The sequence below is a fragment of the Egretta garzetta genome, unplaced genomic scaffold (genome assembly GCF_000687185.1).
Source record: "Egretta garzetta isolate BGI_Z169 unplaced genomic scaffold, ASM68718v1 scaffold293, whole genome shotgun sequence".
In the NCBI taxonomy this organism is placed as follows: domain Eukaryota; kingdom Metazoa; phylum Chordata; class Aves; order Pelecaniformes; family Ardeidae; genus Egretta; species Egretta garzetta.
This window is the reverse complement of record NW_009259318.1, coordinates 3,830,541-3,854,842: the sequence shown is the minus strand read 5'-3', so window position 1 is coordinate 3,854,842 and position 24,302 is coordinate 3,830,541. Positions and strand designations below refer to the sequence as shown.

At 40.1% G+C, this 24,302-nt stretch overlaps 1 protein-coding gene across 1 annotated transcript in view; it reads right to left on the bottom strand.

Annotated features, from left to right (window-relative positions):
• Positions 1-24,302, bottom strand: part of LRP6 (LDL receptor related protein 6) — a 69,666-nt gene that overhangs the window by 29,728 nt on the left and 15,636 nt on the right. Inside the window, exons 4-6 of the mRNA XM_035892056.1 lie at positions 17,639-18,035; positions 16,920-17,091; positions 581-797 (exon numbers count right to left, since the gene is read on the bottom strand). Of these exons, the coding sequence (XP_035747949.1) occupies positions 581-797; positions 16,920-17,091; positions 17,639-18,035 (786 nt within the window). The remainder of the gene's footprint in view (positions 1-580; positions 798-16,919; positions 17,092-17,638; positions 18,036-24,302) is intronic.

Below are 24,302 nucleotides of genomic sequence, written 5' to 3'. Positions count from 1 at the left end.
TTGGATAGCCAACAGTAGCCAATTTAAAGCTAGATTCTATATTTTTACACCACAGACACTACAGGCCAGAAAGTACTTGTAGTTATTTTTAAAGATAACCACTGAAGTATTCTGCAGTATTAATGTGAAAAGCACTGAACAGCCTAAAACTGGCTCGTTCTCAGCTTTTGTATACTGGGAGCACATGTTCAGATTGCAAGATGAAAAGCTGCTACAGCTGCAGTTTCATAAACAGCTAGGCTAAGCTAATCGCTGGCTGTTATAAAGAGGAATTCTCATTTTCCATGATCCTTCTCCTCTCACTGGATCCAGGGTTGTTCAGACCTATGAGCTGCTCCAATTCCCTAAGCAACAGAAAATTATCCATTTTGGGGGGTGCCTGGTTGTTTTCCAGCTGATACTCTTCCAAGTTAGAGAACTGAAGCACCTCACAAGAGACGTACAGCCTGCAGTTATCATGCAATAAAACTGGATTCTGCCCATTTCTAAAAACCTGATCCAGTACAAAATAATACCTGCAGAACATTACTGCTGAAATTTTCTATTTCATTTTACTTGCCTGATGAGCAGTCTCACTCACCAATTATCTGGCGGACATTTGTAGCTTTCAGGCCCATTAGATCAGGCAGTTGATCTATGATGATCTCTCTTTCTGCTGTGCGCTTATGCACGCGTTCAATACTGCGTCTTTGCCAGTCTGTCCAATAAACGTAGTCTCCCAGCAGTGTGAATCCAAAGATATGAGGCAGCTTGTCCTCCACCAGAACTCTCCTCCCAGTTCCATCAGCGTTCATGACCTACGGATACACATGAATACAAACTTATATGTATACAGAATAATTCTGTCACTATTTATCAGGGATTAATTCACCAGCTGCTCCACACTTAAATTTTAAATTCAAAAATAATCTGCTAGCCATTAAAATGCTATCAATGTTATGCAGCAGTCTAATAAAACAAGCCTGTATTTCAACAGGTACTTAGTGTAAAAAACCACGGAGGATCATATATATATGCTATTTCAGAAGCAGATCATAACGTGAAATTATGACACAACATTCCTTTAATTTGCTTTATGAACTAATATTACGTGTGCCTGTTGGAGGTTGCTTCTCTCATTTCTGATTTAGCCTCTTGATTTAGTTTTGAATGGAAGACACTGCTTACAATATCAAGGAGTCCTGGCTCAGCATCTTGTAATCCACAGTCCCTCCCAAGTGAGCTTTGCCCAGGTTACAGGTAGCAGTAAGAGGAGGCCCCACATAAATTCTGGGAGGCAAACAGTCAAGGTGATCTACAGAATACATGTATATTCCCAGGTCTGAATAAAGAAACAGCTTTACAGTCTTCAAAACTAAGTTCAGTATTTTTTTGTACTAGAAGGAACAGTAATAGTCTGTAAATAATTGCATGTCTTTGATCAAGACACTTGAATTTACTGTGTCATTTTTCACTACTGCTAAAAAGAAGTAATACCTAACTTCCTCAAAGAGGCACTGAAAGGATTAATTGAACATATGTATGGATGTTCAAGTGATCAAGTACCTTACGAATGCCAAGTATTATTATAAAAAGTACCATAGTGACAGGAGTGAAGAGACTGCTGTGTTTTAAGAGAAGCTTACAAATGCAATTTTATAGAAAAGTTCCTTCTGAAATATTTCTGCTTGTTTCCAGTTTACAGCATGTATACTACCCTTCCAAAAAAAGGAAAAACCCCAACCTTAATGTAAAAACTTCTCAAAACAATGTGATTCACAAAATTCAAGGTAGCATACTAGTCCCTGAAACATTAAAACATCCTCCGCACTACCCAAGGATGTTCCCAGTTAAAGACTGGAAAAAGGGTGACTTACTAAATCACTGTTTTCAAATCTCTCTCACTTGCCTTGGTGGAATTAAGATAGCCACAGACAAGTCTGTATGATTTCCCATTCCTCCTGTGGCTCAAACCCAGAGACTCGGGCAACAACAACCTTCAGGATCAACTGGTTTAATAACTCTGGCTAAATAGATGATGTTTTGTGATCAGAAGAATTTGAGAAATGAGAAGGTTAGTTTGGAGCAACTCCTATCTTTTGTCCACCCAGGCACAGATGGGGAGGCAGGAAAGGAATAGAGAAACAGAACTGAAACCCATACTTTTATCAGCATACAGTATATGTGCACATTAATAAAATATTTTTAAGTTCACTAAAATGTGGAAGAAAAATGCTACAGTCTTCACAATAATTCAATTTCTCCTTAAAACTATTCCCTGTCATAAGCCTGACATTACTGCACTTAGTATGCTAGAATGGGAACCGAATCTTTATGTGCACACTTCCTACAGAAGAATGAAAGGGGCTCTGCATACTTGCTCGTTTGTAGGAATAAGCTCCATCTTCACTTCAGAAAAAAAAAGCAGCTCATAATTACTCTATGGAATTGGCTTACCAAAAAATCTTCAGTCTAGTAGTCTATGACATGTTTCTACACACACACTAATGTACATGCATGACAAAAATAAGATGAATATTACTTAAAATGGTTTTGTCCTACGTTCTCACAAAGATCCTTCAGAAAGGCAAGCGCAGTACTGGCAGCTTCGCTTTGCATTATGGTGCATTTACCATCCTAAAGCTGTAACTTATGTCTTTCACGCTGATAACCAAGTCCAAACATAGCTTTTCCTATCACAGATTGTTTAGCTGGGCTCAGAGCCCAGCATAATTGCCTAATTTCTGGACTTCCTTTTGAAAACAAGCTCTGCTATTAAATTTATTCTACTTCAAAAAAATTTCAGCATCTGCTGGCACCCTCAATTCCTAGCAGCATGCCTCCTACACTCTGTTTTGACAAATGAGGTTGCTAAACAACAAACTAATGGTTAACTTTAGAACCAGGGACACAGATTTAACATCCGTAAGACAAACTGTGAGTAACAGTCCTTAAGTCCACCATCCCTTCAAGAAACCATCACCACCACCAAGCAAAATTGGTCATCCCCTTTTGCCTACCACCCCTTTTCCAACCCTAACACAGTCACCTTGCATTTCTGAGATTACTTGTTTCCCCCTCCCGCTTAAACGACAGAGATAAGTCGTTTGCTTGCAACTAATTAACATATGGCAATTAGTGCTTGCTAAGCAGACCAAACAGATACACAGAATGGATGGATGTTGGAAAGTGGATCAACTAAAACCACACAGTAATAACCACTAAAACATCACTATTGCAAAGCAGTATCTTTAGTTACTACACTTTTTGCCTTGTACTTATAAAAGGAATAAAATTCTGTATTTAAGGGCCTGCTTAACTACTAGCAAAGAGAATTAGTTGGAAGGTAAATGGCATGAGGTGAACTTTCTTTAGCAAACTTTCAATGGGGAACTGTTGAAATAAGCTTGCTCTTATTCTGAAAGAAACTGAGGAAAAGAGAAAGGAGGACTTCAGTATTAAGTATCTGCTTTTAATTAATTTTTGGCTTGCCATGTACAGGTTACTTTGAAAAACAGCTTTATGCCACCTAGACAAAACAGATGCCTATCTGAAAGTACTTACACATACCTGCCACCCTATGCCCACTGCAGTCTTACCTAAGCCCATCTGTGTGATATTACTTAATATAAACCCCTGTCCATTAGCAGCTGGGTACCACTATATGAATAGTTCCATGGTACCACGTTGTTTCCACTCACTTTATCTGCATTTTAGGACATTTCAATAGAATTTCATCAATAAGCTACAGAACCAAACAGTCTGGTGCAAGGCAGAAGCAAAGTGGCATGGGATATAGGGATGATGTAGTAAGTGCAAGGAAAAAGAAACAATCACTAATCAACCAATTTCAAAGGATTTCAGCATCATCTTTTCACATACTGAAATTCAGGTGACAACTGAGTCCCAAGCGATACTTCTTTACACATTCATTCCCCTTCTCCAGCCCCAGATGGATCAGCTCATCATGGTGAAGCCTAGCCACACAGAATCCCCCGTACGAGAAACCCACCTTCTGCTGCTATGAGGCAGTGTCTCCAGCGGTTTATGCTGCTTTACCCACAATGTGGTGTGGGTTTCACATTCTGAGGCCATTCTGAATACTGAAAACCACAGGGAGAATATAGACTACAACAGGAAACAGATGTTGTGCAACCACAAACACTACCTTTACTGAAAGAGCGAGTAGTTCCATGAAAAAAATAAATAAATAAAACGAAGTAAAATAATTAAATGGCCTCAGAAAAAAATACCAGATATTCTGCCTATAGGACAATGGCCTTGCTTATCCTAGAACAGTAACAAATGCAAACCTACGGCCTCATGAAAATACAGCTTATTCAAAATAAAATTAATTAATGCTGAAAATATGGTCATGTTTAAAATTACAGACTGGATCGTACAGTGATACATTCTAAAGGTCTTCCTTGCTGTCAGATACCCTGGTTTCAATTCACTCTTAAATACCAGTAATAACTGTGGTAAATAGGCTAATGCAGTGAATTTACCTTTCTGATAACCTGTGATTTGAATGTGCGGTAGTTTACACTTGTAATTTGACTGGTTTAAGTCCAGAGCTCAATCATTATACCTACCCAATCTGTGAAAATAATGTTCAGCTCCAGCTGGAGCTCATGCAGGAGCCCTGGCAAACCTAGGCAGGGCCCCAAACAGGACTAGCAATCTGCTCAGCTCCAGCAGACCAAGGCCAGTGGCAGTAGAGGCTAGGCGGATGTACACTAGCTCATATCCACAGCATGGAGGAGATGACAGTAATAGAAACTGTTTGTCCCTATCCGGCCATACTTAGATTAACACCAAATGTAAGAGCCCAGCACTACAAGGCGCTAGACAGGCACAGTACTGATAACTCCCGGAAGAGAAGACAGCATGGAGGAGCTGGAAAGAACACACTTTCCAATGCAAATCTGAAAGACCATCAGACAAAGCTGGTATGATTTACTCATGATTAACCTAGTGCCATAAGCAGGGTGATAGTGTGCAAACCATTACCTTTCATTTTAACCCATGAGCACAGTTTAATCTTGGATGTAGAATCACAGAGTCATAGACCAGCCCAGGTTGGAAGGGAGCTTGAAAGATCATCTTGTCCAATCTTTTGTGGGAAAGGAAGCCTAGATGACATTATCTAGCACCCTGACCAGTCACATCTTGAAAACTTGCAGTGATGGGGACTCCACTACATCCCTCGGCGAATGATTGCTCTCACGGTAAAATATTTCTTTCTTGCATTGAGGCAAAACTGCTCCCAGTGCAACTTGTGCATGTTGCCCCTGCCCTCTTCATGTGGCTCTTTCCAAAGGGAGACCCTCCATCCTCCTTGTAGCTGCCCCTTAAGTACTGGGAAACTGTGATGAGGTCCCCCCGAGCTTTCTCTTCTGCAGGGAGAAAAGACCCGAATCCTTCAGTCTTTCCTCACAGGGCAGGTTCTCCAGCCCTTTGATCACCTTTGTGGCCCTCCTTTGGGCCCTCTCCAGTCTGTCTCAATCTTTTTTGAATTGTGGGGACCAGAGCTGGACACAGTACTCTAGGTGTGGCCTGACAAGCGCTGAGTAGAGGGGGATGATCATGTCTCTAGCTCAGGGCCAACGGCATCCTGGCTTGTATCAGAAATAGCGTGACCAGCAGGATCAGGGAAGTCATCCTTCTTCCCCTGTACTCGGCACTGGTGAGGCCGCACCTCAAATACGTTGTTCAGTTTTGGGCCCCTCACTACAAGAAGGACTTTGAGGTGCTGGCGTGTGTCCAGAGAAGGGCAATGAAGCTAGTGAGGGGTCCTGGAGCACCAGTCTGACGAGGAGCAGCTGAGGGAACTGGGTTTATTTAGCCTGGAGAAAAGGAGGCTGAGGGGAGACCTTATGGCCCTCTACAACTATCTGAAAGGAGGTTGTAGCAAGGTGGGTGTTGGTCTCTTCTCCCTAGCATCAAGTGATAGGACGACAGGAAATGGCCTCAAGTTGCACCAGGGAAGGTTTAGATTAGGTATTAGGAAAAATTTCTTCACTGAAAGGGTTATCAGGCACTGGAACAGGCTGCCCAGGGAAGGGGTTGAGTCCCCATCCCTGGAAGTATTCAAAAGACAGGTGCTTAGGGATATGGTTTAGTAGTGGACAGGTACGGTTGGACTCAATGATCTTAAAGCTCTTTTCCAATCAAGTGATTCTATGGTTCTGCTAGCAATGTCCCTATGGATGCAGCCCAGGATCCGATTTGCCTTTGAGGCTGCAGCAGCACATTGGACTCACGTTCAGCTTGCTATCCACCAGGCCCCCTGGATCCCTTTCAGCAAGGCTGCTCCCTAGCCACGCAGATCCTAGCTAGTACTGGGCTCTTGGGTTGTGTCATCTCATGTACAGCACCTTGCATTTATCTTTTGTTAAACTTCACATAGTTCTTACTAGCCCACTCTTCCAGCCTGTCCAGGTCTCTCTGGAAGATGGCTCTCCCTTCTGACATGCTCACTTCAACATCCAGTTCAGTGTCACCAGCAAACTTGGTGAGGATGCTTTCAATCCCATCATCTAGGTCATTTATGAAGATACTGAACAGCATGTGGCCCAATATCAATCCCTGGGGGATCCTACTTGTGACAGGCTGCCAGCCCAAGTAAAAACCACTGATCATCACCCTCTGCCTGAGGCCTGTGAGCCAATTCCCTACCCATCTCACTGATGACCCATCCAGTCTGTATCTTTCCAGTTTGTCTAGGAGGAGGCTGTCGGAAACAGTGTCAAACACTTTGTTGAAGTCCATGTAAACAACATCTACTGCTCTCCCTCTCTCGACACAAAATGCTATTTTGTTGTAGAAGATGATCAGGTTGGTCAGGCGTGATTTGCCCTTGGCAAATCTGTGTTGGCTTTTCCCAACCACCTGCTTCATTTGGCTTGTGATAGTTTCTAGGAGACTCATTCCATTACTTTCCCAGGGACTGAAGTAAGACTAATGTATCGGCAAGCTTCCTGGGTCCTCTTTTGTGCCTCCTCTTTCGCATGTAGCTATAAGTAGGCAGCACATAAGCATCACGCATGCTAAGTTCTCTGTCAGGATGACTGCAACAGAGGAAGTCAATAATCGAAAATTTATAAACAGCAGCTACTAACTCTGTATCTTCAAAAAATTGAAGATTACTTTCAGGAATGGAATAGGCCTCTGTAATGGACTGAAAACCCCTAGCTACACTGCAAGAAGTTGCCAGGATTATTTATTTCATGAATGCACACATAACAGTAAAACTAAAACCAAAAAACCCCAAACAACTTCATCTGGTAAAATCCATAAACTGCTCCAATTTCAGATAAAAACATCTCATAACAAAAGATTAAGAATAATTTGAATATCAGCCCTGATTTTAAAAATTGACAGCCAGTTTTTGGACAAATGACAGAGACTGCAGCCATCTAGTGATTCCTGAACTTCAGCTCCTTTACCAGTACCAGCTTCCTGATCCTCAGAGAGGCCAGGAGATCCCACTTAATTTAATATACAGGACCTCAATTGCCCTGCTCATGTACTACTGCCATCACTGCACCAGCTCTACAAAATTTCTAGGAGGGGCTACAGCTGGAAACCATCTCTCCCCGCTGACTCAAAGGAAGGATGTGATTGTAGAATTTTTCTTCCTTCTGAAAGGATAAGGAGTAAGAGAGTGTTCTGACTTAGTGGCAAAGCTTTGCATGTCACATGTCCCATAAATGCAGCGCAGACTATCTTCTTGTTTCCTTGATACATGTTGAAATATACTCTCAGATATATAGTTATGGTTTACCTTAACCCAGCCATTTGGCACAGAAATATCAGAGAGGTACACTCCTCCTGAGCAGACCTTAAACTCTTGAGCCATTCTAATGACAAATTGGGTTTCTTGCAATAGCTTGAAAGCAGAAAAACATCAGAAAGTATTACCACCTTCACAATTTCAACATGGGTCATGATGACGCACTCTAGGAATAGATACAACTAAAACCCAATGAGGTGAAAAAGTGAATTTCTCATGAGTTTGATCATTAACACCGATCTGCATAAGATGACTGCAAAGAAGTACTGCTGTAAGGCAGCTGTGAAATACTGAATTCAGTACATATATCCCAGATATTTCAACTTACCATGGAAAAAGATCTTGAAAAGGCCTGTATTACAGCTGAAATAGTTTAGAAACATTCAAGGTTTAGGCTTAGTTACTTCAGCCCTGATTATCCAATAAGAAATACTTACATGTGCTGTTTGTTTGATGCAAATCAACATTTTGACTCAGTTCATGGCACTGCTAATCAAGGATATGACTATTCACCTTCCACCTAAACGTACATGAATCTTACTGTATCAGAGATGTGATAAACAACACCAACTCATTAAATTTATTTGGTTAAGGGAAAAAAAGGAAAACTGGGGCAGCATCTCCCTTAAAAATAACTCTAAAAGATAGCTGGAATGCCTTCTGAACATTACATTAGCATTTTTTCAGACTGGGTTTGAGAATTATGTTTTTTCAACTTGCTTCTTTAAGCCACATAAACAGAACAGACCAGAATGATTTTACTGTTACGGCTGTGGTAATATCATACGATTAACACATGTATCTACTATAAAACAGCAGCTGTAAGAGAGGAAAAAAGGGACACCTTGTCTAAATTTCCAGTTTTATTATTATTCCCCTCTGAAAAAAAGACCTGATAAACTACACCTTCTTTGACTGAGCAATCAAAACTTTAAACAACATTTGAGACAATCTATCAGTGTCATTAACTATTAACTGTATTTTCTCTCAATTTCAAAATGTTAAGGAATGTTTTATATAGGAAATGGGAAGCCATCTCCTCAGTGCCTTGAAATCCTAAGAAATCAGGAGAAGGGATACCTGGAACCCTTTGTATTTCCTTCAGAAACCAAATGCCTCCAGCCAACTCCACAATTTCTTACTGTTAATTGTTTTATAATAGCCATTACGAATTTCTAATTTAACCATTCTCCAGCACCCTCTATTTCCTTTTGAGCTCTCATAATTTTTCCAAAGAATTCAAAATATATTTTTCCTGAGCATGGATAATATTCCTAATAGGACTGCAGTGAAGATAAATATGTAAAAACAGAATAGAGATTAACTCATAAATAGCCCTTTCTATCATACTACAGACACTGTTATAAGCTCATTTCTTCCACAATAGGACAACTTTCCTAGCTCGCTGATCAATCGATGCCAACAACAGAACTGTCTTCTCAGCAATGGAATTTAATTTTAGAAACAATTGGGTGGGTTTTCAATGAAATGGCTCAAGACAGGTGAAGTGACAAGCAGGCAGGGAAAGGCGTTCATAACCATTGAGATAATCAAATATGACATCTCCCAGACAATCTCATGCAACACAAAAAAACCCCTGCATTTGTAAAGAACAGGCTAAGACAAAAAAATGAGCTAAAATGATGAACAGGATGAGAAGAAATGGTTTTCACAGGAAAAAAAGAGGCTTGTCTGAGAAGATTCAGTGGTAAAACAGGTGAATAAAGATGCTTGGCTATGAAAATTAATTTTGGTAGGTTAATACATAAGGTGGAGTGGCAACAGTCAGAGGCTGTTCTGTTATGTAGGCATAGGCTATAGGGGTACAAAATAAGCTGATTATTGTGATTTTGCAACTCACCACTTGTCAATTAAGTCCTATGAGCAACCATACACACGCTCTGCAGGAAGTAAAGGAGACTAGCCAAGACCAGCCTGAACCCTCACAAAGGTTTGGGTGACAGTTTTACAAGATGAAGTTTAGCAACACAACTTCTAATGCTCTTGCTCTCTCCTCTTCCTTCCCAAGGTACCTTCTTTCAGTACCCTGCCCCAGGAACTTCTTATTTTTAATTTGTGCTCTACCCAATTTGGTGCTTTCCAGACTCCTCCATAAGCAATTATAATTTTTTTTTTTTGTAGAGGGAAAAAATATGGAAGGTTTTCTGCTGGTTTAGCGAGTCCAAGTGGTTCATGGAACAGACAAAAGAGTGACTCAGCCAGTGCAAATCTGGGGGGATGGCTCTAGGGTACTTTCCACTTCTGGTGGCACTAAGTTGATTCAACTGCTCCCTTTGCTAAATCACTGCAATTCCAAGGGTCTCTGCATGTCCAAAAGCTTTTTTTTTCCGCCATATGTATTTACCAGCCTAATAAAAGGTACTGACTTTCCTACAATCCTTCTCTCACAGACCTTTGCAAAGTTGAAACATTATGAGTGGTATCAGAAAAAAAGTTTAGGTTAGGACTACAAAATCTCAGCACGAAATAAAAAGCCTGTGTGAAGAAAGCTGAATAATTATTGAAAGGGATCACAAGGTCATGTGAATGCTTCTGAAGAAGTCCAGGTCCAAGAACAGTACAATCTTTTTTGTATGGTAATGCAACTAAGCTTGGGAGAAGAAAAAAAAAAAAAAAAAAGGCCAGAATACTGGAGAGAAAGGGATAATAGCAAACTGACAAACAGCACTCAGCTGAAGCAGAAATGCAGATGATAGCTCAGTATCTCTTCACATCACTCCCCAGCTTGCCTTCAAATATTATTTTAAGTATGTCAGACTCAGTGAGGTCAGATGATGGCTCTAGTTATTTTAGTTTGGGGGATTTTTGTTTTCCCTTAGGTAACCAATACAGACTGCCAGTAGAGGCTTGTTACTTTCTAGATGAGACAACAGTGTAAACTAAAATGCAATTTCCTAACTCCGATGGGAAAAATCTAGGAAGCATGTATAACACATTAGTGGGATCCAAAGGTTGTACTTCAACCAGCTCCATGCTAGGCCATCGGGAGCCATGAGGTTTGCAGATCTATCATTAGCAAAATGGGACTGCTCGTCTGTGAGCAAAGCTTGTAAGAAACATCTCTGAATTTCCAACAGGGAAAGTCTCAGTCAAACTGCACAAATGTAAGCAACAACCAAGTCTGGAAAGGTACACTATTACTATTAAAAATAACGTGCAAGAAGGTTGTAGAAGCCAGCTTAAATGTGTCTTGAGCGTGGGCATCTGCTTCTGACATGGTCACTCCAGGCTCTCCTTAGAGTTAACAGAAAAGAATAGGTGTTTTTAGAGTAGGACTTGTCCAATCTATTCTAACCATTTACTTTAGGGTAAAGCAAGCCACATGGCACAAGTGCTGATTTCTGACATTTTCTATAAAGACAACATTAGTCAACTTACTAAGATGAAGATCTCTACATCTCATTACATGAAAACCACCCACAGATTTCAGATCTATGACACAAAAACCTTTTAAAACTATCTCATTACATGAAAACCACCCACAGATTTCAGGGAGAAATGCAGATCTATGACACAAAAACCTTTTAAAACGGAATGTCCAAGTCTTCTGCAATATCACATCATTTTTAGGGCAGCATTTTCACCACTTTGAAAAATACCACATCTGGTACCCAGATCAGAGAGTCAGGTTAGTCTTGGACAAGAGTTCTGGCTGTATCTACCCAAAACCTTCCCTCGGTATCCTCCTTCTGTTGCAAGGTGCTGGGAACGTCTCCCCGTTCCATGAAGGATGACAGCCTATTGATAGCAGAACCCTCAGGACTTCTCTCAGAACTCGTCAGCACAAGTGGTGTAATAAGCATCTCAATAATCAAACTTGTTGCATTTCAGTTTTATTTAGATATTCTCAATTTCTCAAAGGCAATAAGAAGTTGACTTTTTAATGTTCTTGAATTTAAACTGGCATGGATGTTTTAAATAAGCTGCTTCTTTTTTACTTTTATATTAAAACACTTTGACCAGCTGCAAAAGATACATGCCTAAGTGGCAATTCTGTAGCACCATCATCAAAGCCAAAGCAAAAAAGGAATTTAACTTTTTAATAATAACAAGCTTACAATGCCAGGAGGTCCTGGCTTAACATTTGGGGTCCACAGATAAGAGACCACTCAAATTCTTATATCCAGATCTTCGACAGTCAGGAGACTTTACTGATTCGTGGTCTATGGCATCATTTGTTTGCTCTGTAATATAGTTTTCCCATCATGGTCTGCATCACAAAATTTAATTCTTCCCTAAGTTCATTCAGAAGTTCAAAAGAAACCTCCCACATGGAAATTATTCAAAGTATAAACTAATTGTTTTTTTTTTTTTAAAAAAATAAGCCCTTACTCTACTACTAATTTCAAAAATTTCTAATTTTTCTTAATGCAGGCCTAGCAGGCATTAAGAAATAGCTGGAAATTCTCTGTCAAAGTAAGTTTAAATTTCTGAAAGTGGGATGGAGGAGAGGAATCTGCCCCTACCCTCTGCAGCACATACTTGTTCTTTGCCGAGAGATGTTCCCAAGTGCCACAACTATCCAAACCAGGCGGATAATGAATTGTGGCCAAAATTAAACAGTAAAGCAACTTCAGATTTTTGTTTCAACTACCTTACTTCTCATACCTGCAAAAACTTAATGGAGTACACAAAAGCAGCTGTGTTCAACAGCAAGGAATTCAATGGTTTCTGCTTCTCAATTTTCAAACCTCTGCTTCAAACTAAAGGTGGGTGAGGTAGAATCAGTAATCAGGCTTACAAGTCATCAGCGTATCACAATACAAAGACTAATGCTATGAGACAAAATTTCTCAGCTGGAAAATAAATGGTGAATGCTTAGAAAACAAAATTTCCTTATTAGGGTGGCGGTAAAATTGAGGGAGTTGTCATCGGAGGAAAATGTAGCCCTGCAATTTCAGGATTAGAATATGAATTAGAGCATTCTCTAGATGCCAAGCTATTAGCTGCTGGGTCAAACACAAAAAGGTCCTCTCTGTTGCAGATTTTTGTGCTCAAAAAAGTCTTAGCAGCATCCGCTTTCTGTTGTCCGACAAGGCTGGGTTCTGAAGACTTGTGTGTACTTATGCTGAAAAACAGCAGGATATAAGACTTTCCATATTAATCATGAGGATTAGAGACAGTAATGCCAGGCACAGCTAATAGATTTGGGAATGCAGAAACACTTCAAGTTAGAGCTGCACTCAAAAATCACTAGATAATGGTTGGATCTGTATAGGAGCCAGAGAGTCCTTTCTTTAAGCTCACCACTAGTAGGTGTAAGTGGGTGTCATCTCTGGCTCTGAGAATGGAAAATAGGAAGGAAGATGAATAAAGAAAAATGAAGCAAAGACTGAAAAATTGTGAGAAATCAGCCACAGCATCATTATTTCCTCTTAACGCACACATCCACACATGCACACAGCCATTTATAATTGCTTTATCAATATGAGCTTTGTGACCACTTTAAAATCCAACCTATGCCTTAAAACAGGTAGTGTACGTGCTCAGAAGACAAATATTCACTTGAGCAGGAAAACATAAGACCAATTCAACAGAGCAGATCATACATTTTTAACCTCATAGCACGGCAGGAAAATGCTTTAAACCTGTAGCAAGTCAATGAGAAATCTTCCCTACTGGTAAGCACAATAGCAGCCATCCATTTCAATAGAAGTTTATCAGCAGTGAAACCTGACCGAGATAAATGACGAAGCTGTTGAGCCACAGCCTGCTTCTGCCTGCTGCAGGCTGCCAGATAAAATGGGAACAAAAGCTCCCTGCTGTACCCCCTACCAGTCTCCATTAACCCCTGCTGATGCTTTATTATCCTCTGGGGGCTCCAGAACAGCATAGCATGAATCAGTGCATAAAAAAATAAATAATAAAAGCTCATATGTAGCACAAACAAACCAGAAACATAGCTTGCAAGACACATTCATTTTGGTAGCGCTGCAATTAAATAATGGTTCTGAGGAATACCACATACTAAAAAAAAGGGGAAAAGCACAATGTATGTAAAATTGTGTATGAAAAGCTATTTAAAGGCAATGGAGTGCAAGTACACAAACATGTTTCTCCTGCTTTTACCCCTCCTCCCACATACATACAAACACATACAAGCAAAGCAGGGACCAGGCATATATTCTGATGTCTTCATGTCCAATTCCAAGTTTCATCTTTTGATCCTGTCACAGATATCCTCTTTGTTGCACCTCCTCCAGCGTCCTTTCTCCAAATAGAAGTTGAAAACATTTACTGAAGGTCAAAGCATCTTCTACTAAACTGATATAAAAAATGGATGGGAAGGGCAGGGAAAGTGTTACAAATCTCCTCAGGATTCATGGTTGCCATAGGAGAGAAAGGCAGTGGGAGGAAAAGGGAAGACTTGAAATGTTAGTAATATTTTAGCTATCATAGATTTAGATAGTGTCATTGCAGCCTGAGATTTCTGTAGCCTTACCATAACGAAGTCAATGCTCTCATAGAAGATTACAGAGAGGCCACACAAGATTCTAAGGAAAATGCACCAAGATTCCTCAGTAAAGAAACTCACCACTACATTTGCATTACTTAGCACATTAGAGGCAGGGGTATCTACTTTAGACTGAACCTTTCTCTTGGATGAATACCCCCTCTTCATCCTATAGAGCCTTTCCATGCTTTACTAATTACAGAAGCTGTACTGAACTTGCACTCAGATCTATCACTATCAGAGGTCATTGGTTTTCAACCCATTTCTGCCCCTCTGAAGTGCAGTTAGCAAGCAGCAACATTACATCTAATCAAGAACATGAAGTTTTTCTTAAAGCTAATGCAACAAGCTAACAGAATAAAGACTCCCCAGACCTACAAGGAACAGAATGGCCTCAACACAGGAAAAGAGAGGCTGAATGGGTTCAATCCAAAGGTCCACCCACCCCAGTATCCTGTCTCAGAGAATAACCAAAACTTACACTGACAGAGCAGCATAATAAAGCAAATACATACTAAAACTTTTCAAGAAGCCTTTTTAATTCTACAGCAATTTACAGTTCAGTGATTTGTGGTTCAGAAGGCAATTCTATTTTCTAGTAAACCGCAGTGGAACTCTCTTCCACAGACTTACCCAGTCTTCCCAGTAACACATGTAAGCTTTTAACATCCCCATCTTACCACACTGTTTGAAGAATCATCTGCTTTTATTTTTTCTGCACCCATCACCTGCCAGTATCATTTACAAATGCCATTTTTTTTTCTATCAAAAAAGATGCATTGAGGGAGTCCGGGTCACCTTATAATTTTCTTTATTTTATAGATCTCTGCCACATACCCCTAAATTAAGACCTTCTGCAATAAAAAAAAAAAAACAAACCTCCAAAAAACCCCCAAAAAACCACAAACCCCAAATCCTCAAGCAAAACTAAAATCCAAAAACACCAAAGAAAAATTGTGAGAGAATTTCTTCTCTGTTGCTTTAAACGTTTTAGCCATGCTTTCTCAAGATTTTCTGCACACTGGTAAGAGTCAACAAATGTTAACTTTTTATAAAAAGCAGCAGCAGTAAAATCATAACGCTAACACTTGGAGCCTCACAGGAAAAAAATAACTAGTAATTCTGAAACCTTAAGATGATAAATCTTCTCCAATGCCCTGCATATATGTTACACGACAACCTGGAACAAACTCATTCTGCTGGCTCACATTGGTTTAAAAACAATGAAATGGAAATTGTCCCAGCAGACTGTGCCAGATCAGATATCTTCTGTCCTGCCATAGACATTGTGATGTTGGCATGAACATTATATCATGTGTTCTAGCCAGTTTGATAGAATTGCACCAGTGAGCTCATGCCTGATCTACATGAAAATTTCTACCACAAACTGATCCAGCACTGAACAGAATCATTATTAATGAATATGGAACCGTGGTCTAAGTAAGACTGAAGCACATGAAAAAATCTCAGTGTTTTGGCAAGCACAGAGTGGAGAATGCCTAACCTTCCGTTAGCAAAATACATTCAAGTCCAAGACAGTATCAGGGCTGAAATGCTCAATCTGTTATAAATAAACCTCTAAGCATAGCTAAGAATCTTTTCCCCCTCTTTTCTCAGAGCTGGTATAATGTTAGGTGAATTATAGACTATAAATCTTGTTTTCAGGACAAAGAAAACCGTGCTCCCTGAGGCTCTCCCAAGGAGTGCTTCAAAGCAACTCACCTTGCAGGACTGGAGTTACTTTGACTCTGAAGGAGAACAAACAGTTATGTGACCTTCCAGCACAAGACTATGACTTCACATTGACTTATTTGAAGTCATAAATAAATAAAACTATTTCATAAGGCTAGAGAAGATATTGTGCCTGATATGATAAGTGCTGAAAATTACATGCAATGGTAAGGATTCACTAAGGAAAGCTACAAGTCATCAAAAGTAAAGTAAATCTATCAGGATATAGCAAAGGTAGATGGTGCCAAGTCTCCTGCTTCCAGATAAACTTCTGCCTTTTAATAGTAAACTGAACAAATACTAAACAATACTATTTTCTCAAATTTGTCAAATTTGTTCCATAAATGTTATATAACAAAATAAACACAAAGTTTTCAATGTGGAAGAGAAGAAAAACACCATTTTTGTTTTCAATTAAAAGTTGCAGCATAACATACCAGAAAGAAAGGAAAACTTATCCCCTCACTGGAACCCTAATAAAACAAGGGAGATGCAAAGTATAGAGGATTTGGGGGAATAAAAATAGTTATATGTGAAATTAGATTTATTTCTTTAAAATATGTTCTAATAGCATCTTAGCAGAGCAGCGCAAAGAATGAAAGATAATTTTTTTTAACCTACAAAGATTACTCACAGTACAAAGCTTTTTTTCCTGATGACCTAAGAATTGACTTGTTTAACAGATCCTTACCATACATTCTTAAAAAGAGGGATGTACTACATGGATATCATTTACATTTTACACACAGAAAAATGGAGGAAGAATAGTAAGTAACTCATCCAAAACCAGAGGAGAAACCGAATTGTTTCTTAAAGCACGAATCAACCATTATCCCATTGCCCTTTTGGGCTATATCAGAATTTAAACACCTAGAAAAGTAGAGTAGCTACTTTCTACAAATCCATGGAATTAAAAATGCAGGTGCAATTACAAACCTCTATTTTGTCCGTTTTGGCATCTCCCCAGTATATTTTACTTTCTGCATAATCCAATGCCAGTCCATTTGGCCAGCCAAGTGAAGTATTCACCAGTACAATTCTGTCTGAGCCATCTAATGCTGCCCTCTCGATCTTCGGGATTTCTCCCCAGTCAGTCCAGTACATGTACCTGCAAGGGAAACAAAATCTTAAGAACTCTTATTAAACTAAAATTTCAATATTCATATAGCTTCTTCTGGACTACTGTTCCCCGAAACCACATCACACACAGAGAAGTACATTTCTAAGCCAAATATATTTCCTTACCAAAGTAAGGATGCCCAAACCATTCAGAAAGTGTAAAAACATGTAAAAACACTTTCCCTTTACACAAAACTCACATATCAGTCTGCTCAGCAAGACAACATAACCAGTGCTATTAGCTACAATAAACAAACAGGTCAACACAGTCCCCCAAAATATTTTTAAACAGGAGAATAAAACCTACAGACCCATAAGAAGACTAGCGAGGCAGTTAAAGGGAAGCAGTAGTCCCTGTGCCTCAGAGCCTTAACTTTCAAAGAATCCCAGTGTTTTCATTTTGAAGACTCAAAGTTTATCATTGCATCTGTTCATATGCAACTGTTGCACAGACAGTTCACATCTGCATACAGGTAGACAGCAGTATCTTGTTTACACGACTAACATTTAAAAAATGCTAATGAACAGCTGCTCACCCAACCATGGGATCCAGCACAATAGCTCTGGGTTCTTCCAGGTCTTCTGATATCAAGATTTTTCTCATGGTCCCATTAAGCCTTGTAACTTCAATACGGTCTGTGCCAGTGTCAGTCCAATACAGATTTCGGGCAACCCAGTCCACAGCAATGCCATCAGGATGCGCAATCTGTGCTGTGACAACAAACTGACTACCTGACCCATCGATGAACGAGCGGCGGATAGCCCGAACTTCATCATCAGTCCAATAGATGTATCCTTCCAGAGGATCAAAGTCAATGGCGATGGCATGACGGATGTCCTCCAGTGGCAAAACAATGTCTGTAAAATCTGGGGTGTCTAAGGAAATTCGCCTCAGATCTGTCCGGCGGGCTAGAAGCAGCAGTTCAGTGGCACCTACATGAACAAGGCAAAACCACAACCATCTCACAAACACTGTACAGTAGGCCTGTAAATATTGAACCTGATTCTGCACCATTTGGTACAAGCTACTTTGATTTCACAGGACCTAACCAAACTGATGGGCACCAGCACAGAGGTCCACTCAAAGGCTTCAAATGTGAGGTTATTCTTCTGCAGAACAAGTCAGATACGTTTATAAAGACAATTCAGTGGTCATTCCATTGTCCAGAATGATTATGTTGGACATGTTTGCTATTCATATCATTCCCTCAAAAGGTACTGAAATAGATACAGAGTGACTATGCTGCTATTTTATGCAAATCAACAGATGGCCTGTAGTCTCTTAGATGAAAAATTAATTATATAAATAATTTACTGACTGTTTGCTGTTGTTGGTATAGGGGCAGCCATGACAAACAAGCTGCATGTTTCAACAACACCCTTAGAAGGGGAAAAACGTAACACAGAATGCCACAAATAAATCCCCTTTGAGAAAGTCCTATCAGAGGAATCAGATTTGTGAACCAACAACTGTCCAGCGACCATGCGAAGCAGGAGAGCTGTCAGCTTCTCCCATATTTGTTAAGAACAAGCTTACTGAATACATGAAGATAAATAACAGCGTGTCTTATAAAGTTATTTTGAGCTGAAGCATGCAAAAGCCCTGCTGGCTTTTAGGTCAGAAGTCAGAATCACAATAAATAACTAAGATCAGCTTGTACTGTGGAAGATGTTTTCACATAGGGCAACACAAGCTGTTTAAGGGTACACGTGCTGGGCATCTGATCCATGACAGATGTACTTATTGTGTATTCTAATTCATTCTCATTTCATTTTCTATTCTATGTCACTAGATTTCAGTGTAATGAAGGATAAACAACCACCACACCCCATTCCAATTAAATTGGCTTATCAGTTTGGAGTCTCAGGCAGATAAGAGCAGCTCAGGCCTCAGGGAAGCCTGAGCTAAGGTGAAAAATGTGCGCATCCTAAGTGCAGGGAAAGTGTGTTGCAATGGCTCCCCTCAAACAGTGAGAGGAAAGGGTTTGGCAGGGACTGAAGTAGGTGTGAGGACAGAAGGGATGGGGGGGGAGGAAGGGAAAGGTTTCGGAAAAATAAATGCATCGAGATTGCAGCGAAAAAGAGCCATCGCCAAGCCATGTTCTGTCCATGTCTTGATCTTGATCTTATAGAGGTATAAATAAGGGCTAGAAGACTAGAACAGTGACAACTAAAGCAAGTAGGTCACTGATGAAAAAAGAATTTTGGTGTCTGATGCCAAATTTCTTTTTTAAGAAGTCAGCAATTGCTGTTGGTGCTAGATGAAACCTCACTGCATGCCAAACTTTGGAGAGATGCCAAAGCAGCAATTGCTTCATTTACAGCAAGTTTAACACATTAAAAACATCTAAGACACTTTCACAGTGCTGCAAGAAACGGCACCTTTCAGCAACTGAAGTTGAGAATATTATTACAAGTGATCCTGATTGGTAGTCCAGAACGGATTAAGATGAGCTTTGGGATCCTCTGTCCTGAAACACCTTGTGTTCAGAAACACATGTACACACTACTCAACTGTTCTTCTAGTGAATAACGTTTATGCATTAATTAATATCAGGAAGGGGGAACCTGTAATTACATGTCTATGCAGCCTTCAAAATAATGTAAAGCATGTGACATAGTAAATGGAAAACAGGCATGTTAGTAAGATTTTTTTTATAATTACAGAAGCAACTGATCTTGTCAAAGCAGGCTATATGTACATCTGTATTTGTTGCTACTAAATATATCAAACAATTCAGCATCAAGATCCAAGCATTCAGCTGCATTATGGTTATATAAATATTAATATATAACTAACCCAAACTATTTAGGTTGAAGTAAGAAAGAAATATCTAATGCTTTCTTTCTTACCTACCAACTTCACGGTCATTTATCCAACTTACCTTTTAAACACAACTATGAAAATCATATTAGAAAAAACAAGCAATGATACCTTTTTTTTTATCTAGTAAAATTAAAGTTGAGCAAATGCACTAACCTCAGATTTCTAAACAGTTAGAAACCCCATATATAGCCTAACGTATACAGAAAAAGTAAGGCATAATTTAAAAACAATTTGAGTGCTCCAGCTGAAGTTGACAATCATTTTAAAGAACCAATGCCGGGTCCCCAGAAAGACTCGGTTGAGTACAACCATGCTTTTGCTGAAACTCACCCTTAAAACTGACCAGTTGACCTTCCAATTCTTCTCAAAGATGACTCATTTCAAGAGCTTCAGTATCCTGCTTTCGGGTTGCAACACTGTTGTTTGGTCAAATAACCCACTGTGTCTAAGCTTTACTCCAGCACTGGGAAATGACTGGCTCTCACCTAACCCATATGTTGCACTCCAGATCCCTGAGCTAAGAATTTCATGGTCTCTATTCTAGGGGCTTGGCTAACATTCCAGCCCCCACTAAAACACCACGCCCCACCCCTTCAACCAAGCAATAAAAAGTTTAAAGCTTACTTTAGAGCTATTACCCACCCATTTGCAAACTGACACCTCAGCTGCTTAGTTAGATCACCAGTCATTCTGTTCAGGAAAAAGAAACTAAGCAGCAGAGAAGCATCATGCCTTAAGGTAGGTTGAGGGAAAGATCACCCTGGAAGCCTGCAGAAGGCAGACAACAGCAAAAATAGCAAATGCAAGAGCTGGGCACATTTATGGATGGATTCCATTACCACCTTGATAGCACTCAAAAAAAAAGGAGGTCTCAGAAATAAAACAATTTACACTTGTGGCAAACACCAGCTGTACACAGTTTACCTGGCTAGGCACTGATCACCACTCAGTCAGAAGACTGCTCAAGGTTGCCCGGACATAAGAGAATCAATCCATTTTGTTCAATTCTATTCCAAAGACCAGTTACGATGCAAAAGCATGTGACAGCAGGATCTCCCGGACTTCTTCAACTCTGCCTCTCCAAGAGAAACCTTGCCTCTAACAATGAACACGATGGAGAACATCATGGGTATGGAATTGTATTTCAAAAAAAAGAATGAAAAGGCAGGAAAAGACAATGCAGGTTGCATGCTAGTGTAACTTTTTTTTGTTGTTTTCAATTTATCAGCACTTCCTGGGAGACTGGAATGAGCCATGAACATATAAAACCACCCCAAACCTCAACTGTCTCCAACGCTTTCAAAAGATCCATGGAGGCTGCAACCAGAGCTCTGATCTCAGCACGCAAACCTGAGGCAGTTTTTCCTCTAGACACCTCGAACTGCACATACAAGGATGAAGTGGCCTAGATGAACACACAGGGGACTTGGAGCAGAGTTTACTGCCCACACTGCTGCCTTCTCTCTAACTACTGGCGATCTCTGCTGCACCCCACACAAGCATGCCTGTAGACACAAGTGCATCTCGAATACAGTGCTGGGTTTGAGGGCACAGCCCACCAGGTATGCCGGGGTGTGTGCTCACAGCCTTCAAACCACGGTGCACAAAGTTCCCATGCAAACACTTGCAGGCAGAGTATGCGTACGCCTGTCCCATGTCTAAAGTCAGGTCCTTCTGCATACCCCCCTTGCTGATCTCCCCCACAGTCCTAAGCGACCTTAGCAACCCATAACTTATTTTTAATAAAACCCTCACAAACTATTCAAATTGGGGACCAAGTTCACAACTCTTTTAGCAGTGCCTGAAGTCATGGGGTATTCAGGATAGTTAGCAATTTTTCTAAAATCAAGTCTCTTACTTGAAATGTCTAAATATGGACATAAAAGCTTTACTCCAGACTCTTATTTTTGAGAGCTTTAGCCTACTTTTACTAAGCACTTTGAAAGCTGGGATTACAAGCTCACGGATGGTGCATTACATTAGTCCTGGAACTAATACTTTCCTCAAAAAGTCACTATTAAAAATCAAAATAATTTACATCTATGTGCTAGCTGAAGTTAAAGGAAGGGGGACAAAAGGGGAAACAGAGCAAGCATGCAGATACATGCAACAGTGTAGCTTTAAAGTTGAAATGAGGAAAAACTTCTTTACTTTGAGGGTGACAGAGCACTGGAACAGGCTGCCCAAGGAGGGTTGTGGAGTCTCCTTCTCTGGAGGTATTCAAAGCCCGCCTGGACAAAATCTTGTGTAACATGCTCTAGGTGAACCTGCTTTAGCAGGGCGGTTGGACTAGATGATATCCCAAGGTCCCTTCCAACCCTTGCCATTCTGTGATTCTGTGAAAGTCCAATGCCTAATGCCCTGATAACCTTTACAATTAATTACATCTTCTCAATGATATACAGGCCTCAGTCATTTATAAGTTATTGAACTTAAAAACCATCGGTGGTTGCTGAGGCTAGTACAGCTACACAGACACACATACTCAGGAATTCATACATAAGAAGTGCTAGGCCTAGGACACATACAATGCATTCTCTGTACCTTGAGAAATCAAGATTATTAATACATCCTCAATAGAATTACCATACATTTGACTAAAGTACTTCTTTCCTAAATGTCTTTCCCCAGTTGTAAAGTTGCTATTGTCAGAAAGCCCTTGATACTACAATATAAATAAGATTTTTTCATCTAGACAGGCTCAACCTCAAAACTACAGAGGCAAAAGGACATGTAGCAGAAATTAATCTTGTATTTTTCTTTCCTTTAAAAGAAATGAAAGAACTAGGGTGTTAAATTAACATCTTGATCCGTGCAATCAGGATTCCAGCTATTCCTGACAAAGCCAATTTCCCACTGGGCAGCCCTAAACTGCAAAAGGAAGTGAAAATTTCTGATTACTGCCTCCAGGCCTACAGAGGAAGCAGGGTGTGAATGTCCACAGGCAAAACAAAGACTCTTTTCCTGGAAGAGAACAGAATGGCCAAAGCAAGGCTGAAATGGAAGTCTGAAGCAGCGTTTTTTCTTCATGAGGAAACTCGCATCCCCTTGCTCAGCTGAAGTCACCAGTGGTTTTCTCAGTACAAACCACACATCCGTACTAGTAGTAGCAAAAGCAGGAAAGAACTAAAATGCAGTACAGGCAAAGACAGAGGCTGAGCACATGCCAGAGAGATCTTCAGGCACTAATAGGAATGTAAGTCCAATGACAAACTCATAAGACAAACCTAAATTTTCTTATAAAAACGGTCATTTAAACGTAGCACTGCCAAACTCAGAACAGCAGTGCCTAGAACACTGAAAAAGAGAAATCCCGATATGTCCTGCAGAAAAGGACAATATATTACCAAGAATACAACGACAGTAGGTAAAAGCTCCCTGGCAGAAGTGCCTGGGTGTTCAGACAGGACTCTGCTTTGGGCGTTACTTACCGAAGAACAGCTGGCCATGAAAACTGCTTATTCTGCCTCTCTTCTGTGAGGGACACGGATTTACAAACCTTAACCTAGACAATGGGGGAGCTAAGAGCTTGCTACAAGCCCACACCTCAGTTAAATAACTGTTTTGTTTTGTAAGAGGAATGGAAATTAAGACATGAACAACCAGCCAGTATTATCAGTTAGTAGAAAAATCGCTAATTTTATTCCAAGTTATCACCATTTTCCTGAAACACTATGGAGAAGTGTTCTAAAAGGGGAGGGGGGGTGGTGGTGGTGTGTATTAATATATTCATAGCTTTCACAAAAAATGGTAAAACTCCTCTAAGGTGTGATGAAAAAAACCTGCAAAAAAGAGAGAAACTAATGCTGGGAGAAAGGGGAGGGAGAAAAAGATTTCCTATAAACCAAGATTATTCAAAAATGCTAGGTTGTCATGGAAACTGCTCAGGGAGGGTCAGCCAGCCTCACCTTTGGCTGCAAGGATCATCTGTCAATGCCAAAGCACTGCAAACACCACAAACATGCACTCAAAATTCACCCGTCAAAATCTTTCCAGTCCAGGCCAGTGCTCTCATCAGCACAGCATGAAATGAAGTTCTCTCCTCAAAGAGGCTCCTTTCAGCATGAAAGAATTCAGTTTAGGAACCAGTCTGATTTCAGCCTACTGCTAGAAGACAAAACAGTCTTAAAGAAGAGAAACTCTTAGCCTCATTCTTCACCTTTCTTCACCTGTAAGTCATTCCCCTTCCTTCCCTTCCCAAAAGTCATATATGTTCTAATTGCAAAGGAGATTTAATCGCTTGGTGTTTCAGCCTGTTGTAGCATAATAGAAACAATCCAAGGTAAAGATGTTCATTTCTTGGGTTCAGCTCTATTTTCACAGCAGATACAGTAAACAGGCAAGTACAAAGGGAAAAAAACAACCCAAGAAAC